At 34.1% G+C, this 19,081-nt stretch overlaps 1 protein-coding gene across 1 annotated transcript in view; it reads left to right on the top strand.

Annotated features, from left to right (window-relative positions):
* LOC118198220 (nose resistant to fluoxetine protein 6-like) overlaps window positions 1-19,081 on the top strand; it is a 90,347-nt gene that overhangs the window by 54,121 nt on the left and 17,145 nt on the right. The window contains exon 9 of the mRNA XM_035369842.2: window positions 17,485-17,653. Within this exon, the coding sequence (XP_035225733.1) occupies window positions 17,485-17,653 (169 nt within the window). The remainder of the gene's footprint in view (window positions 1-17,484; window positions 17,654-19,081) is intronic.

Genomic DNA, 19,081 nt, shown 5'->3' on the forward strand with positions numbered 1-19,081 from the left:
ATTAGATTTATATATAGTACTATTTTAACATAGGTATTTTGACACAAAATCGGACTTTTTCTGAAATAATATACCAATATTTTTCCATATTTCTATTCTACGACTCAAATTACGCCAGAATACCAAGTTTTGTAAAAATCGTACGAACAGTTTTCAAAATATTAGCTCTCAAAATTTTAGCTCCTCAATGTTAATTGAATTTGGCAAATATTTATTAATATCTCTTCTTTTATTAAACTTTTTTGATTTTTTCTCTCACATTTCGAAATTTTGGTTCATTCCAAATAAAATTTACTCATTTTTTGCGTTTTATTTTTTAAATTTCTATTTTTAAATAATTTCTATAGATTTTTCGAAAAAAATTTGAATTATAACCTATAAAATTTTTACCATCATCTTAAAGGCCCACCAGCGGCCGAGCGGTAAAGTCGCTGAATACTGGTAGTTCGGTCCGAGGTTCGAATCCCGCGAACGGGCTGGCTGCATGGGCGTTTTCGTGGTTTTCCCCATGTGTAACGTGTATACGAGCCAGTTTCCCTTAGAAAGTCCTCCACGAAAGGCATCCCTCCCCTTAGGCAGATAGCCCTCGTGTGCTTTGCCATAATTAAATACACCAAACACCATCATCTTAAAGTAGGTGTATTTTTAAGCATATCTCCAAAAAATTAGACTTTTTTATTCAAAATTTTCTAAGATATACAAGAATTTACATAATTTCGTGTTTTGAAATTTGGCACCTTTTTTTTTGAGCGATAATAACGCCAAATGTGGTCTATGGATATTTGTTACACTGAATTGCCACAGCTATTTTTAACCTTAAACTTCAAGTAAAATTTTACGCAAAATTAATTATATGACATTTTTTCCCTCAATGATGCGTAATAAATATTTATTAATACTATATGAAAGGCTATTTTTTTAAATTATAGATGATATTATTCAAATTTTTAACTATTTTTTTTTAATTTCTCTCGTATCTTTTCTTTTTTTAAAAAATTTAAGAGTAAGTTTTTGTAATAGTAAATTTTTACCTTCGGCGTTTTATCGTCTGCTACTTTACTTCGTTTAAATCGAATTGTCTAAAACTGAGAATTTTCGTTTGATATTTATTTGAATTTTATGACATTAACTGCATAATTTATTTCTAAACAAAATGTTGCTTTTGAAGTGGCTGAAAGAGCGGCTGATACTATTATCCATTTTTTTAAAGCACAATATATTTTTATAGAAAAATAATTTTTAGAATAATCATTTTTTATAAAAGTCAAATTATGATATAAACATACAACCCTCTAGAGACTGAATTAATGGAAGTTCAATGGTTATGTAGAAATGTTCTGCAGCTACTTAATGGCTGGATAAGTCAGCAGATTCTGTGGACAAGCAAGAATAATTATATAAACGACACCAACATTCTGGTTTCAATAAACAACGAGGATACGATGTTTATTAAATGAATTTAAGAAGTTTTAAAACATAAAAAATCAACTCTTTTTTTTCCTAAAATGTATTTTTGTGCGTAGCGTATTTTCATTATATCCTTAAAATTCTAATTTAGAATGTAATTGTCAAGAACTGAATCCTAATTATCAGTAATATAATAAGTAATTATTACGGTTATTAATAAATCCTTCTTATAAAGTAATTGCAAACATTTCAAAAACTTTCTGTCTGAATGCAAACATTTTTCTATGCAAATATTTTTAATTTTATATTAATCAAGATTGCACACCATATTACTTATTTCCACTTCAATTCTTACCCTCAGTTCTAGTAGAATTTACAAATCAATTATATTTAATTAAGGATTGGATTGGATTATTTAATTATGGCAAAGCACACGAGGGCTATCTGCCTAAAGGGAGGGATGCCTTCGTGGAGGACTTTCTAAGGGAAACTGGCTCGTATACACGTTACACATGGGGAAAACCACGAAACCGCCCATGCGGCCAAGGCCGTTCGCGGGATTCGAAACTCGAACTGAACTACCAATGTTCAGCGTCTTTACTGCTCGGCCGTTGGTGGGCTATTTAATTAAGGAATGACCATCTAAGTTAAGAAACAGCGTACCGTAACAACATTTCTATTATTGGTTCCGTATCTTTCATGTTACTCCCGATTGGCTAGCTACATGATTTTTAATGAGTATTCGGATTTTACTAGTAACTTCACTTGGAAATCGCGCTTAAACTAGGTTAGCTGGTTATTTGAACATAGAAAGAACATGGGAGCTATTTGATTAAGATGCTTTCATAGAGAATCTTTGCAAAGAGAACTTAAAAACTACGAAAACCAACCATGCACCCTGGGTTAGACTGAGCAGCAAACAATTAGTATTTAACAATTTTTTCTTTTTCAAATGCTAGGCAACTGATGAGGCTCCAATTAAATCTCCAATTTAATATTTTATTTGTAAATATTTAAAATATTGTTGTATTCTTTGACACAAAAAGCAGAATTTATGTTTTGTTAACTCGTTAGTAAACTACCAAGCCGTAGCGCAAATGAATATTCAATTTCTTTGGCATTAATTGTATTCACTTAATATTCTTGGAATATGAGCTAAAGAAGGAACGTTCTCGGAAGATTAAAGAAGTGTTTAAATCCAGTGATATTAGGTTTGTCTCAGGATCAAAACGATTCTGCAATTGCCCGAGTAGTTGACTTGTAAATGGATGTGAATTAAGCAGATGACTTTTAATCTTACGTTATTCAGCCAGAAAACGTATTCCAAATGTTTTGTATTGCATGACAATGCATCTTTTCATTATTCAATAACCAGTCGGAGAACCGCTTGTGTTCGGAAAATAAGTATGTATATTCAATCGTCCTGCATGTTCTTCAAATTTGTCTTCTTGTGATTTTTTTTTCCTTTCTCAAAAACTAAAGTTGCCTCTCAAAGGAAAGTTTTTTGACATTGAAGAGACAAAATTAATATGACATCTACTTTTAGAAGCATGTCAAAAACAGATGTCTACAAACCTTCTCTTCCATTACATGTTGTGCAGTCAGACAAAAAGTTACATCCGCGTAAATTCTATAATCTATTTTTATTACACTCTGATTACTTTATTAACAAACAGTGAATATATACTTAAATCTTTTACTTTAGCTTAAGTAATTCGGAATTTTTGACGGAATTGTTGTCGGAACTAGGACTTAGAAGATAAGTCAAATTAAATATTTCGATAACCCAGTAAATTCAAGTTCGAAATTTCAATATTTTATTTTCGGAGGGAGGGGAAATTTTTTCAGTTTTGGTCCATTATACTAAGTATATTTGCTTCGATTTTTATTTTTCCATAAAAGCGAAAATTTTACGCATGGTATACATATAACGCATAGCTTCAAATTAAAATTTAAAAATATACCGAGTGGTTATAATTAAAGTTCAACATTGAAACGGTCATAAAAGGAAAACTACTGGATCAAATGTTATCAAACTTGGAAATCGTGTAAAGGAGGTCATGGGAATTTATTTTCCGCGAAAAAAAGGAAGTTCGAAACCTCACCACCAGGGGGGGAAATGGCACTGTATGCAATATTGTTAAACGAAATATGGGTCGGAATCTAACTTAACCTTTTGTTAAACGGGTTTAATATGTTGTATACACTTAAGAAACTTTGAAGTAGGCAAATTACCATTTAAAGACGTTAAATTCGATAAATGTCGAGTGCGCCATCCCTGTAAGTGAGAATTTCGTCCGTGAAAACCACGAATTAGCGATTAGAAAATGTGAGATCGCAAATCACTCTCACAAGTGCGTACAATCTGGAAATCGTTTTCTTACAGATCGCTAATTTGTAATTTTTTAAGCCTGAATTCGGCACTAAAACATGAAGATACTGATTCAAAACGCTTTTAATCGATTTGGGCCAAAGAAATCTCTCATGTTATCTATCTAGTTCCAATGCATTCTCCTACTGCATTCGATTGCATAACAGTCATTTCACACCGTTTACTGTTGAATGACAGCTAGTTTTATAACTGAACCATTTTTTTCTGAAGAGCAGTCGACAGCTGGACCACTGCGATTGCAGCTGACTTAGAGCTGCAATCGCAGTGCAATCTTAAAATGTTTCGTGATACATGAACTGCAGTAACGTGGCATTTTAGATACTACGATTTTTATGCAGGGCTGGGCAGCACCTCAAGAGTGTCGCATAGTTACTTAGGCAACATTTCACGAATGAACGTCTTATAGGCCAACACTTCCCCTCTTCCCACCAGACCTCAACCTCTGTGACTTTTGTCTATGAGGTTATCTCAAAAGCACTGTTTATGGTGATAATCTAAACAATTTGGCAGAAATGAAAAATGTGATACACTGATAACATTCCTCCTGATATGCTATGTGTAACGTGTACACGAGCCAGTTTCCCTTAAAAAGTCCTCCACGAAGGCATCCCTCACTTAAGGCAGATAGCCCTCGAGTGCTTTGCCGTAATCTAATAAACCAAACCAAAACCAAACCTGATATGCTAATAGCTGCTGTTGAGAATGCAGTAATAGTTTCCCTTAAAAAGCCAGTTTCCCTTAAAAAGTCCTCCACGAAGGCATCCCTCACTTAAGGCAGATAGCCCTCGAGTGCTTTGCCGTAATCTAATAAACCAAACCAAAACCAAACCTGATATGCTAATAGCTGCTGTTGAGAATGCAGTAACATGATTTAACTTGCTTTCGGAAAATGCTGGACGCTACATTAAACATGCTTTGTAACACGTTTCGGAAAATATTAAACACATTTTAAACAGATGTTTTCGTGTCTTATTTCATTTAACAATATTGTATACAGTGTCATTTTCCCCCTGATGGTGAGTTTTTTAACTCTTTTTTTTTTTTCCGCAGAAAATAAATTCTCATAACCTCCTTTACACAATTCCTAAGTTTGATAACATTTGGACCGGTAGTTTTCCTTTTATGACCATTTCAAAGTGTAACTTTAATAATAACCACCATCTAAAATAAGCTTTAAAAGTCTGACAGTTTGGTTCAAGTCCCAGCTTTAAAAAAATATATATATAAATATAAATTTTTATATTAATTCTCTTAGAAAGCATGTTTTAAGAAGCTAATTTTTCTCTCGCGTTATAGATTGTATTAAAAAATTATATATTTAATATGATTTAGATTGTTTCTGTCGATATAAGAATTCGGTTACTCGGTGGTACAGAATAAACACTGCTGGGCTGTTTTATTTCTTTGTCATTTAGCAAAAAATCTTTTAATTAAAATATTTATCCTTTGGACTTCGCTTTAAACTTTATTTATAGTTAAAATGACTAGAAAATGAAAAGCTGTCTTTAGCTGAAACGCAATTCATATAATTGATATTTTAAAAAATTGACAAGAATGCAAAATGTATGGAAGTCTAGCAGTCGAAAAATCTTAATTTTCTTGTGTGACCACTGAAAATAACTGTAGAAGGAAAGAAGAAAATTAGGGAGAAAAGTAAGCAAAAATTTGCAGGGAAATTTGGTTGTCAGACGTACCAAGATGTTCAAAAAGTTGGACGCTTTCGAATATACTTTCAGGATACTTCAAAGAATTTAGGTGTTCAAAGAGAAAACACTTGGACGAGTACACCAGCAAATACCATCAATTGAGCTTGTGTTAACAGAAAAGACAAAACGATATCATTGCAGATTAAAGTGAAGAGCGACTGGTTTTAAACTATATAGTTGTGTAAATTACGTTATAGAACATCATATCGTATCATAAATGGTGAATCCCATGATTTCCTCAGTCGAATTATTTGAAGATTCAGGAGTTTATCCAGTGATGTATGTGGATGTCACTTAAAGATGTTTTTTTTCCCTTCCTGATGAAACAGCGGCCGAGCGGTAAAGTCGCTGAACACTGGTAGTTCGGTCCGAGGTTCGAATCCCGCGAACGGGCTGGCTGCATGGGCATTTTCGTGGTTTTCCCCATGTGTAACGTGTATGCGAGCCAGTTTTCCTTAGAAAGTCCTCCAGGAAGGCATCCCTCCCCTTAGGCAGATAGCCGTAGTGTGCTTTGTCATAATAAAATAAACCAAAACCTTTTGATGAAACCAGTCTTTCCTTTCATCTCATAGCTTCAAAATGTTTAGCCTCTAAAGACTGATAAAGGCTCTGACGAAATACTTCGTGAAGGACTTTCTAAGGGAAACCAGCTGTCATACGCGGTACACATGAGAAAATCCACGAAAACGCAACCAGCTCGTTTACCGGGGTTCGAACCCCGGAGTGAACTACCAGTGTTCAGCAACTTTACCGCTCGGCCGTTTGTGGGCCTTTATGAAATGGAAGGCGATAACTTTATTTAAAATGATTGTCAGAAATACCAAAATGTTTCTAAAAGTTGGATACTTTTCAATATACTTTCAGAATGCTTGAAGAAACAGAGAAGAAAAATAAATTTTTTCGTAAAATTTAGTATTCGTATTTTTTTTTAATTTAAAACTTTTCAATCTTATGATATTTGATTCTTGCGATTTCAAAAATAAAATATTTGACTAAAATATGAATAACATTTTAAGAAACCAAATATAGGATAAAACTGTGTAAAGCAATGGGCACAATGATAAAACTGTTTAAAGCAGTGTATGCAAGTCATCCTAAGTTAAAATATCGGTTATACATCTCTCTTATTTATATATATATATATTTTTTTTCTGAACGGAACATTGAAAGGCATGAAAAACTGTGCTTTACTGTATTTTCTCTTTTAATATAGTATGCAGTTTTCAAACGCATCGTAGTCTGGGTTACAAAGTATTCTTCCGAAAAAAACGCAGTTCAAATAAATAAAATCAAATTCTGGAAAATTGATATTAATAAATATATTTAAAATGCTCAGTTCGAAGGAATAAATAGAAACTTTTAAAACAATTATCTGAAGAGACAATGCAACACAAACAATTAAAATAAAAGTATAAAAATTTAAAAATGACCTAAAATAATAGCTATGACGAAAAATATACTATATAAAGAAAACTATTTGAAAAAAAAAAATAAAACGCTGCACCTTTATTTACGCAGTTCGAATAGGTAAATAGAAATTTTTAAAACAGTTATTCGAAACAAAACAAAAAAAAAAAAAAAAAAAAAAGTGCAACTTAAACAATTAAAATGAAATTCGAAAAAGAAAAAATTACTTAAAATAATAAGTTATAATTAAAAATATAATATAAGGAATATTATTTGGAAAAAAGGAACGATGGTGACTTTTTTTCCTAAGGAAACTAGGTTGCCATTTTTAAGAAGTTCGCCAAGTGAAGTATTCTTGGCGCAAACTGACAAAAAAGTGCCAACATAAATTTGTGAATTTCTCCGTAAATTTCGCTCCAAATTTTACAAAATTTCATATTTACGCGTAATTTGAGTCCTAGAATCGAAATATGTAAAAAAATTGGTATGTTATTTCAGAAAAAGTCCGATTTTGTGTCAAAATACCTATGTTAGAATAGTGCTATATATAAATCTAATATATATCCTAAGTCGCGCTTTCGAGACATGAAGAACGCAATTTGAATTTTGTCAATCGGCCCAGTAGATCGGGAGATATAGGACTGTCCCTTTTTTTTTTTTTTTTTTTTTTTTTGAGCAGTGTACTTTATACCGATACAGAAGTAAATGCAATTATGCGAAATCTGCCGAAGAAGAAAGCTCCAGGTCCCGATTTTTAGATTACGATATCATTAGAGCGGTGCACAAAGCGAATCCGAAATTTCTTGTCACCTACTTCAATAAGCTCCTCCCTCTGCAATATTTTCCTAAGTCCTTTAAGATCGGGCAAGTAGTGCTATTTTAGATATCCGGAAGAGACAAAGAAGATCCTTCTTCCTTTCGCCCCATCTGTCTTCTTTCGGTTTTAGGCAAAATTTATGAAAAGCTGACAATACTCAGGATCAAGCATCATTTAACTTTGTCTGGCCACATCTCAGAGGCGCAGTTTGGCTTCAGGGAGAACCGTTCCACTCTTAACGCTCTTGACATTGTTAAAGATGAAGTTCAAAAGATCAAAGAAGATAACCAGCATGCGGCCATCCTCAGCCTTGACTTACAGAGTGCGTTTGACTCCCTGTGGTGGCCTGCCATCATTGAAGCTTTACATGCGGCCAGCGCGCCTAATAATCTACAACAAGTAATTAAAAGCTACCTCAGCGACCGCACTTATACCGTGGTCTATAATGGCGGCATAGTGAAGAAAAAGCAAATACGAGGCTGTCCACAGGGGTCATGCGCTGGACCAGATCTCTGGAATGTCACTTTTAACTCCATACTGAATGCGCGTTGGCCGTCGCATACAAAGACAGTAGCCTTTGCAGATGATGCCACTTTCATCGTTCGGAGGCCATAGCAGGGACGAATTGGAGAAAAACTGCAACGAGGTTATCTCGCTCTTTGACAACCTCTGCACTGAAAAACACTTTAAAATATCACAGGAAAAATCTAAATACATTATATTTCACAAGCCTAAACAAACCATCATAAGGAACCCGTGCATCAAGCTAAGAGGAGTGACGGTCAAGAGGGTCAAGGAGCTAAAACTCCTTGGCCTTATCTTGGATGAAAATCTCACTTGGATTCCTCACTTGCAAGCCCAAAGGGTCAAAGCCACAAGAATAGCAACTAGAATTAAAAATATGCAGGGCAAAGTTTGGGGATTACGACCCCACTTCCTCAAGACTATTTACAAGACGGTAGTAGAAAAAATAGTTTTGTATGGGGCAGCTATTTGGGCCCTACCCATGACTGCGAGGAAATTGAATTTACTTAATAGCATTCAACCACCTTTCGTCCTTGCTACCACGAAAACATACAGGACAACGGCCACAGCAGCGGCAGCGATTCTAGCTGGACTTACTCCTCTGCCAATAGCCGCATTACAAGAGGCAACTGTCTCTACTGTCATGCTTCTTAGAAAGTCAGCCTCATTTAGGGGAACTACATTTGTACCATCAGACTTTGAGAACAAAAATTCTCAGCTCAAAGTTCATCCTGCTAGTTATGGGTTGGGCATTTGTGCCCATAACTCTATGCCTCAGGATTTACGGGTAAGAGACACAGGCGGTGCAAATACCATCAGCATATTCACTGATGGCTCAAAAATCAACGAAGAGGAAGGCTGCGCTTTTATTTCTCATTATCATGATAAAGTCTTAGAAACTTGGAAAGGATACATTGGACTTAATAGATCGGTATTCCAAGCTGAAGCAGTAGCATTGCGCCAGGCTATAACAGCAGCTATGAAGTTTGTTGACCGAGAAGTTTGCATTTTCTCAGATAGTCAGTCGGCAATCTTTGCTCTTCGTGATCCATTCCATCCATCACCGATCATAGCAGATATACAATGCCTGCTCAAAGAAAATGCGCATGACTGCAACATCCAGATTTTATGGATTAAAGCACACGCGGGCCACAGAGGCAATGAGGATACAGACATTCTTGCAAAGGAAGCTGCAAAGAATATCGGTGCGCAAGATGTCCAGATCGCGCTTCCCAAATCTTATCTGAAGCGAGTCTGTCGCATTAAATCGCAGCAACAATGGCAAGAGGAATGGGACTTTATATCGCAAGGCCGTAGAACCCAGGACTTTGTCCATAGAGTTTCTCAAGATCGACTCATCTCAGCCCCTTTCCTTTCCCGTTTCATTACAGGCCACGAACCATTTCCGCAATATTTCTATCAAAGGGGAATATCAACAACTGATCATTGTGTCTGTAATGAAGTAGGTACACCTGATCATTACGTTACATCTTGCCCTCTCACGGAAGAATGGCACATGAGGCTTCCTGTACTGACATTGCTTATAAACGCTTCTTCATTAAGCAGCCGGTCTATCTCAAGAAGCTCAAAAGCATTATGAACAAACTTGAAGCACTAGGACTAGAATTATGCAGCCCACAATAACAGACTTAAATTTCGCAGAGATTCAAAGCATCAATGCACACTGGTTTCCAGTGGCCTCTGCAAGAAGCCCATCTTGAGTCAGTACGCAGAGTAACATTAGACTGTGAACACAAAAAACAAATGTAAATATGATTTAATATTATCCAAATGTAAATAGTTCAAGTATGTATATTTGTAATGAGCATATTAATGCATGGGTGCAATATTGTAAGCATGTGCATTTTATAAATAGAATATTGTGCAGCGTATTGTGAATAATGTATTGTACAGCACACTGTGTATATTACCTTGGTAAAATGCGTAAGTGCTCGTAGCATGCAGAGCTATGCTTTGAGCCACAGGAAGCATAATAATTATAACTGTAGTTCTACAACTTAATGTATTCAAGAGCACAGAATGTAAATATTATAGTAGTTATATGTATGTAAATATTTTTGCATTCTGTAAATTTTAGTGTATTGATTGATTTATATATAGCAATATGTTAATGTGCATATTATGAAATGTATAGTGCATGGTAAATACGGTATTTAATGTATCTAGCACATGTAATTTTTTAACTTCAATTAATTTAATCTGTTATTTTTTCCCCTCAATGTGTATTTCTAACAGTGTTTTTCATCAGCTTTTTGTATTAAGAATTATGTTGTATATAACAAAGAGTTACTACCACTGCCTATATTATTTAATCAAGAGTAATGTTCAATGTAATATGTAGCCACTACACACAGTGCATTAAGTGTAGAAATGAGTTTTGTAAGGTGTCCTAAATATAGTGCAGTGTTCAATGTAATATGTATTATAAAAATTTTAGTGTATTAAGTGTTTTATATATAGCAGTATGTTAAGGTGCAATGTAACCAGTAGAATGTTTAATTACAAAGTTATTTTTGGTATGTTTTAAGAATACAGCAAAATTTATGCCACAGTTAACTTTTAATATGTTATTTAATCAAAAGTAATATGGGCTGTACTGTGTTCTTAAATCTGTACTTTGTATATTATAAGTACAGCACAAAGTAAACAAAGAGGATTTCTGTGTGCAAAATGTGTAAATTGTTTGTAATGTGCAATTTTGCTCTTTATTTAAGAGCTCTTATTTTATTTATATGTTGTATCAAGCTATTTATTTCTGTCTTATATAACGAAGTTATGTACTACATAATCCAGTTATGTCAGTTTTAAACAATTACATTGTTCAGAATCTATGTTTAATTGTAAAGAATAATGTTCAACGTAATATGTTGCAAAGAATGTATAGTGTATTAAGTGTAGCATTGAGTTGTAAATGTGCCTTAAGTACAGTGCAATGATCAACGCAATGCATATTATGAAATGTACATTGTAGCAAGTATATGTAGCAATGTGTTAGCATGCGATCTAGCCAGGAAATGTTTAATTTTGCACGCAGAAAAATCTATATTTTGCCCTTGTATGGTTATGTACTTTGCCATTGTATTGTTTTCGGAGTGTAGCTTCAGATAGTTGCGGGATCCGGACGATACCCGACTAGTCTATGTAAGCCGTTCGGGTGTCCGGACCTGCTCTCACCTGTTACCTGTAAGGTCTTCGATATCGTTGTAATGACATCTTTAGTTGCTTCTTTATGGAACTGCAATGGCATCTACAAAAAAAGATAAATTTTCCGCCTCTGTCACTGATTTTATACTTTGCGAATTGCGCACTAGAAATGCGTGCTATTATCGCAATTCCTGTTCATTTGCCTTGAAACTCTGAACATTTGTATGCTCGATCAAAATGTTTTTGCACACCAAATTTCGTCATGATCGCAAAAGTCGTTCTTGGTGCTTCGATGTTTTGCTAAAAAGTGTAAAAAGCCTGAGCTGTTATATTTCTATTCAAGTTGCAGTAAAACTATATTTGATTACGTACAATAAAATATGTAATCATGAAAATTACGTATTTTTTGTACGTAATCAACGTAATTGTGTTGATATGATCAAAATAATAATGAAAATTTAAAGTCGTCTCTAAAATATCTGATTACGTGTCATAAGTTATTATGATTTAAGAGCAAGTGAAGCTGTAGTAAAGCCATTTGGAGTAATACACTGGTTATCATAAATTAAGGGAAAATCACAAAAATAGCGATAACTCCCTCAAAAATAAGCCAAACCGTGTAAAATTTGAATATGTTGCCAAGTAAGAGTAGCTGAGTAAAACTCCAATATGCAAATTAGTGACGCTGCACTCGGAATACGTCACCTGCGAGGAGTATAAAAGTCCATGTTTGAGAGCAAGCCCACATATTTCACTGTGATAGTGACATCAGAAATCTGAGATAGCCGATTCGTAACAATGATCTCCAGGCATCATTTGCCCGCAGAATTACAATAGAAAGCCATTGGGAGACTAGAGGCAGGACAAAGTCAAACAGAAGTGGCCAGGTGGCTAAATGGGAGTCCTTCTGTGGTTCATAGACTTTGGAGGGAATTTCAAATCACAGATTCGGCACCTAGGAGGTTCAGCCAAGGACGGCCAACTGCTACGACGAGCGCTGATGACCGATATTTGACATTATGTGCACTCAGGAATAGAACCGCTACTCTTCTTAGATCCTCCCTTGCTGCAGCCACCGGAAGGTTGGTGTCAACGCAACTGTGCGTAGAAGGCTTCATGAAGGTGCTCTGTATGCGAGGCGAACAACCATTTGTGTGCCGCTCAAGTCACGCCACAGCAGGGACCGTTTCCAGTGGGCACGACAGCATGTTCACTGGATGCCTGATTCAATGGAGGGCTATTTTCTTTACGGATGAGTCCAGGTTTAGTCTAGAACGCGATAGTAGGCGTTATTTGATATGAAGAGAAACTGGAACCCCTTATCATCCGTCAAACATCCGTGAAAGAGATGCATACGGAAGAGGCAGTGCCTGTGTTTGGGGTGGCATCTCTTTGGGTGGACGCACAGACCCCCATGTTTTTACAAGGGGAACCGTGAATGCTCATGTTTATAGAGATGACATCCTTGATGCTTATGTGTGCCCATATGCCGGGGCGATAGGTGATGCTTTCCTGTTACAGGACGACAATGCAAGACCACACAGGGCTCGCATCGTATATGATTATCTTCAACAGGAAACAATTATGCGCATGGAGTGGCCAGCTCGATCGCCGGACTTGAATCCTATCGAGCACATTTGGGATGCTTTAAAGAGACGTCTAGCTGCTCTCAATCCGCCCACTTAGACCCTTGCCGCGCTTGCAACTGCTTTGCAAGAGCAATAGCTCTCGCTTTCTATGGAACTGATAAACCGCATAATTGAAAGCATCACACATCGCTGAATGTGCTGTATTGCTTCTAGAGGCGATTATATTTCATATTGAAGGCACTTTTACTATAGCAAACTGACATCTTCGATTTGTTCATTTTATACATGTGCTAATTTCTATACTACCATAATTGTCTGGTAATTTCTTTTTATGTTATTAGATACCTTACTATATGTTGTATATTGTGAGTAGGTTTCATAAAATTCTACATGTAACTTTTTCAGTAATCGTGATTTTGTGATTTTTCCTTAATTTATGGTAACCAGTGTACAATATTTTTGCTTTCACTGCTATCTGGAAATATTGAAACATGCATATATTCAAGCTGTTAAAATTATACCAACATTCTTGGATACAAAATTCTATATTTCTAACTTCACTTATTCCTTTTTGCCTCCGATTTATGCCTTAATACTGATTTCCTAATTATTATACAGTAATTATGTTATACAATTTCTGGGACTTCTTTAATCATGGGATGCATAAAGACAATCTGCATGGCTTCTTTAATAAGGAAATATCTAAAATTTATTTATTGCAATGATTCTATGGCAGAGGTTAACAATTGTTCCATGCCACGCACTTGTATATTCAGTAAGCTTTACTATTCTATTATCTACTATTTCGCTTCCAAACGCTGTTGTTTCTAATGAGATTTAATACGAAGACACGTGGCATCATTAGAGCCTTTATATAAAACTTAGTTCACATTAATGTATAAGACAGAAGATTTATTGCCCCAAATTCTCAATATCTACGAAGCTGCCATAATAGTCTCATCGATGTTGGTAATTTATAAAATTCTGAGATAAAATAAGAAACTATGGTTATGAATATTTTTATAAATGGTGTAAAATTTAAGCATTATTTACAAAGGGTGATTACACACTTTTAGAATGATTTCGTAAATGATTAAAAAAAACATTTTGGAGTAAAAATTTCTGATTATAGCTTACCTGAATTGGGACATATCGTCTGCTAGTTTTAAATTTATTCTTCTTTCAAAATATGACATGTAATTAACTTGTGGATTGTAGTATATGTTTTGATGCTTTTCGAAGAGAAATATTGCTACATAAATATAGTCTTAGAAAAATGTAGACTATAATTATAATATAGTCTATAATATAAAGTTGTGAAATACATGGTATAAAAATTTCCAAGTGCAAAATAAGCAAAATTATTAATCGAAAAGGAAAAGTCATCAGTCATTACTTCTACATTGAAAGAGGAATCCAAACGAATACCCGAAAAAGGAACGCACTGTTTCTAATGTTACTAAAATTAAATCTTTGGTAATAGTACGTTCCTTGTTCGGATATTCGTTTGGAAAGTCTTGAAATACATTTGCAACAACAATAATGAAAGAATTAAAGATTTATGAACTTAAAGACTTAAAAACGCTGAAAAATATAATGCTCATCAGCTTTTGCCAAGACATATGACTCAATGCAGAAGAATTTGTAGAAGCTCGCATGAAAACTTTTAAAAGGAAATAAATGGACAATGCATTATGACTCTTTCCTAAACTTGGGTTTACCCAAATGACTGCAACGAAAAAGATGTATTTATTATCAAAAACGAATAGAAAAAATGGGCGTACTTGATTTCATCAATGAAAAGAAGGCTTCAGTAAGAGGTTTATGATTGTCGTCTGATTCTCTGACGGTGGGAAATAAAAAAAAAAGGAAAAGTGTAAAAAAAAGTGTTAAAATCAACCAAACGTACTATCAAGAGAAATTTTTACGTCCGATATTTATGGAGAATATTCCATTTGATTATCCCAATTACATTCAAAGACTCCTGTAACATTTGGTGTCTTAAAAGAGTTCTTTCTGATCCCAAATCCACAACGATTGATCAACTCTGCAAAGTAGTAAAACAGGAATGGAAATCAATGCCCCCTAGAAATTTTACGAAAAAATGCTCTTTATAGCTTATACATCAATTAAACGGCCGCGAAATCGTTCTAAAAATATGTAAATGCTCTCTGTAACTTTAAAAATAAAGCTCATAGCTTAATTTAGCTCATAGAAGGATGTTAATCCTTTTTCGTTGAAAGCGAAGTTTATCTTTAAAAATACTTTGTTTTAAATTTTATGCAAAGGATCGTTTTCATCTTGATAGGTATAAAATCTCTATTTTATTCGGATTAAAAAGGAGTGAAATATAAATTTTTCTTATCTACAGTTATGAAGACAAAAGCAATAATAATCATAGATACAAATCTGAAATTTACATCTATACTTTACAACTGTTTTTAACTCGTTTTTTATAAACTGGATTTTCATAAAGATGTACTGAAGAATTTCGCTGATCAATAAAAGAATTTCAGTGCTTTTCAAATTCAGTCTATTCCTTGAAATATTTTGGACACTGATTCCAAAAATACCATTAGTTTGCCCTTACCAGCTTCAGCTGTTCTACAAAAGGAGAAACAATTATGCTTATTCTGATAAATCATTTTATCAGAATGAAATATATTGAGACAATTAATTTAGTTCTGATAAAGATCACGCATCAACAATATTAATGGATCATTTTTGTAAACCTAACATGATTAGCTCTTTCTTTCGTCAACAAAGTGGATGTATAACATATTCTTACTTCTTATGTCTTTGGGAACAACATAACAAAAAATTACCACTAATATGAAAAGAATGCCTTTCGAAAAAATAATTTTGTTGCAGAATAAAATTTAACTAAAGAAACTTTTTTTGGGATAGAACCATGTTATGTATTATAAAACTAACGTTATAAACATTTAATAAAATAATTTCCTTAAATTAACATAAAAGGTCCACAGTAATAATTTTTTTCCTGAACTCCACGATAACTTTTCTTGATTGAGCTTTATTTCTTTTTTTAAGATGTTTAAAAACCTTTTTCAAACAAAGAACAGAAAAATAGTATGAATTAGGAAGGGTGATGTTCACGGAATCAAATTTATGTATTTTAATCTTTTTGCAAAGCAAATAAGAAAATCATACATATAAAATATGTAAAACGAAGATTTTATTCAATTTTTCCACAGCATTTTGATATTTTAGATGATTAAGACTAATAAATCTATTGGGATACATCCATGAATTCGTACAAGTCATTAATAAGGAACTTTCGGTACTTAAATATTTTTCCGCTGACCATGAAACTGGACAAAGTCTTGCCAAACTTCCGAGGATATTTCTAGAGGAAATTCGAAGGAGCAGATAGCTGTCTAATTAGTTAAGATAGTCAACAGATGCTGTCTCTTTTCTGCCAGTTGTTTAATATCTCCCTAGATATTAGCAATAAGAAACAGCAGTAAGAAATTCGGGCACACAAAACACAGAAGATTATATTTATAAAATCTGTGCAATTGCTGGCCTTCACTGATGACATTGCCATCGTGGAAAGAACAAAGGCGGCAAAAGTTGAGGCCTTTTGTGCTCTCGAGTCGGCAGGAAAAGTATTGATTTGACTGTCAGTGAAGAACAAACTAATTTCACGACAGTTACAAACGGAAGACATTACCAGACACCGCTGAAACTAAATGGCTATGTTTTTGAGGAGCTTGAACAATTTAAATATTTGGGTAATTGTAAATAATAATAATGCTACAACTAACTGAAATCAAAAACCGAATTAACATGTAAAAAATGGTATTATATATTACGAAACCAGTTTAAATCAAAACACCTAAGCAGTAGAACTGAAATACATTTGTACAAGAAAAGGTTTTCAAGGAAAGAAAAGGAGAGGAAGGCCACGGACGAGGTGGCTTACACAATGTGGAAAAGTGATTAAAGAACGTTGGTGCCAAGAGTTGGAGGACTGTGGCGTTGAATGGGTTAAGATGGCAGAAGAATCAACACATGCAAGACACAGATAAAGCCTGAAAATCTTAAATAAATACGATTTTAGACTTCGCCAATGATTTCAGAAAAAGTTTGGGCTGAAAAAATCCCTTTTTTTCAGCTAGTTAATCAACAGGTAAAGTGAAATATCGAGAATTAATCGATGTTATATGAAACTGGAGTGAAGATTTTATAAGTCATGCTTATCCATTATTTCTGCTGAATAAGCTCTTTTCGGGACAATTTGTGTTTATTAAACATGGTATGTGGCAAAATATGTAAGTACCAAACTTTCATTATTTACCCTGTTTAGCCTTTTGACAAAGCAACTAGTGGTATAGCTCCTATTTAGAGTGCTAGATAATGCTGTATTGTGAATGTAATTTTCTATTTAGAGTGCTAGATAATGCTGTATTGTGAATGTAATTTTCTCATAAGCATTTAATTTCGAATTATTAGGTTAACTCCTCCTGTTGCTGGATGTTTAGTTATTATGTTCCTCCTCCCTTTGCTCGGATCGGGGCCATTATGGAAGGATGTTATTGGCCATGAAGTCAGTAACTGTGAGAAGTACTGGTGGCAAGCACTTATCATTCCTATTAACACTTGGACGCATTTTGATGACATGGTAAGTATTTTGGTAAAGTCAGTAGTTACTGTAAATACAGTAGTGAAAGTGCATAAAAGAGAAAGAGGATGGATTAAGTATGAAACAGTTTTTTTCAAAGAGAATTTATCCAATAAATGAAATTCATCTGTAGATCTCAAATCAATTTTGTATGAATTTTTGATAGAAAAATAGCTTCTGTTTAGATTATTTCAAATGAAGTGATCATTTGCTTAAAGCATTTTAGCCAGGCCTATTGAGAGTAGATCCAACTATGTTAATTTCGGGGCGCTGGATAATCAGTAATGTTGACGCTCTGTATAAATTAAGCGTATTAATGATTAAAAAAGAATTAAGTGTTTTATTTAATTGCCGCTTCAGAAAAAAAATTAGCAGGTGCTTTCCGAAAGCCGGCGAAATATGCTGGTCTATGGTCGGAATTGGCCTTGGCCCCATTCATATCATTCATAAAGGACATTGAACCCTAAACTGAGAGAACGTAGGATTTTTCACAAATATACGTACAAGAAGTCCTAGATGGCGGAAGCTGACAAAATGTGGCGTTATGTACTATAGTTGTACGAAATCTGCATTCAAATGTATACCGAGTAAAATATGAGTTCTTCGGAAAGTTACTTCGTAGACCGAATTGTTGAAAATTATTTTTAAATATCTGCTTTTCTTTTGCGCATAAAATATTTGATTTTTTTTCGTGCAAACTACCGATTGTTACAATTAATATAACATGGAACATTATTATTATAAAGTATTTAATATTTTAAAGATGCAAATATTGAAAAAGTGATGATTTAAAATTTCATCATTCAGTTAAGTGCAAGCATCAGTTTCTTGCAATCTACCTACTATTACAATTAATGCAATATGTAACATTATTATTATAAGGTATTTCATATTTTAAAGATGCAAGAACTGAAAAAAAGTTATGATTTAAAGTTTAATCATTCAGTTACTGAAATAATGTTAACATCCGAATTGGAGACTCGGTTTCTAAAAAAATCATTCCGAGGCCTTTTGAATAATCTTTCTTCGACATCGAACTTTTTGACTCAACTATTTATTTTTATTTAAAACTGTGAAAATCGAATTTATTTTAAAGTACAGGTGGTCATAAAAATCTTTCCCGATATATGAAATTATTCGCCCCACCAAAATGAAATTTCAGATATTGTTATTTTACGGCATGCGTTCGAGATTCTGATGATTTAAAAGCTCTCACAATTAATGTTACAGTGAAAACATTTCAAAATTTTCCGACGCAAAACCCACCTTCTTCCTGAGCAAATTGATCAGAGCATTGAAACCCATAAATGGTGTTGGGGCGATACACGTATGTTGAAGTTTGCTGGCGTAAAATATTTGCAAAAACGAAATCATTATTGCTTATGATCATACGATATAATAAAGATAATAAGTGGCTGCGGGGGGATA

The sequence above is a fragment of the Stegodyphus dumicola genome, chromosome 4, assembly GCF_044657685.1.
Source record: "Stegodyphus dumicola isolate Sdum_Otavi_A_Nest chromosome 4, ASM4465768v1".
Classification (NCBI taxonomy): domain Eukaryota; kingdom Metazoa; phylum Arthropoda; class Arachnida; order Araneae; family Eresidae; genus Stegodyphus; species Stegodyphus dumicola.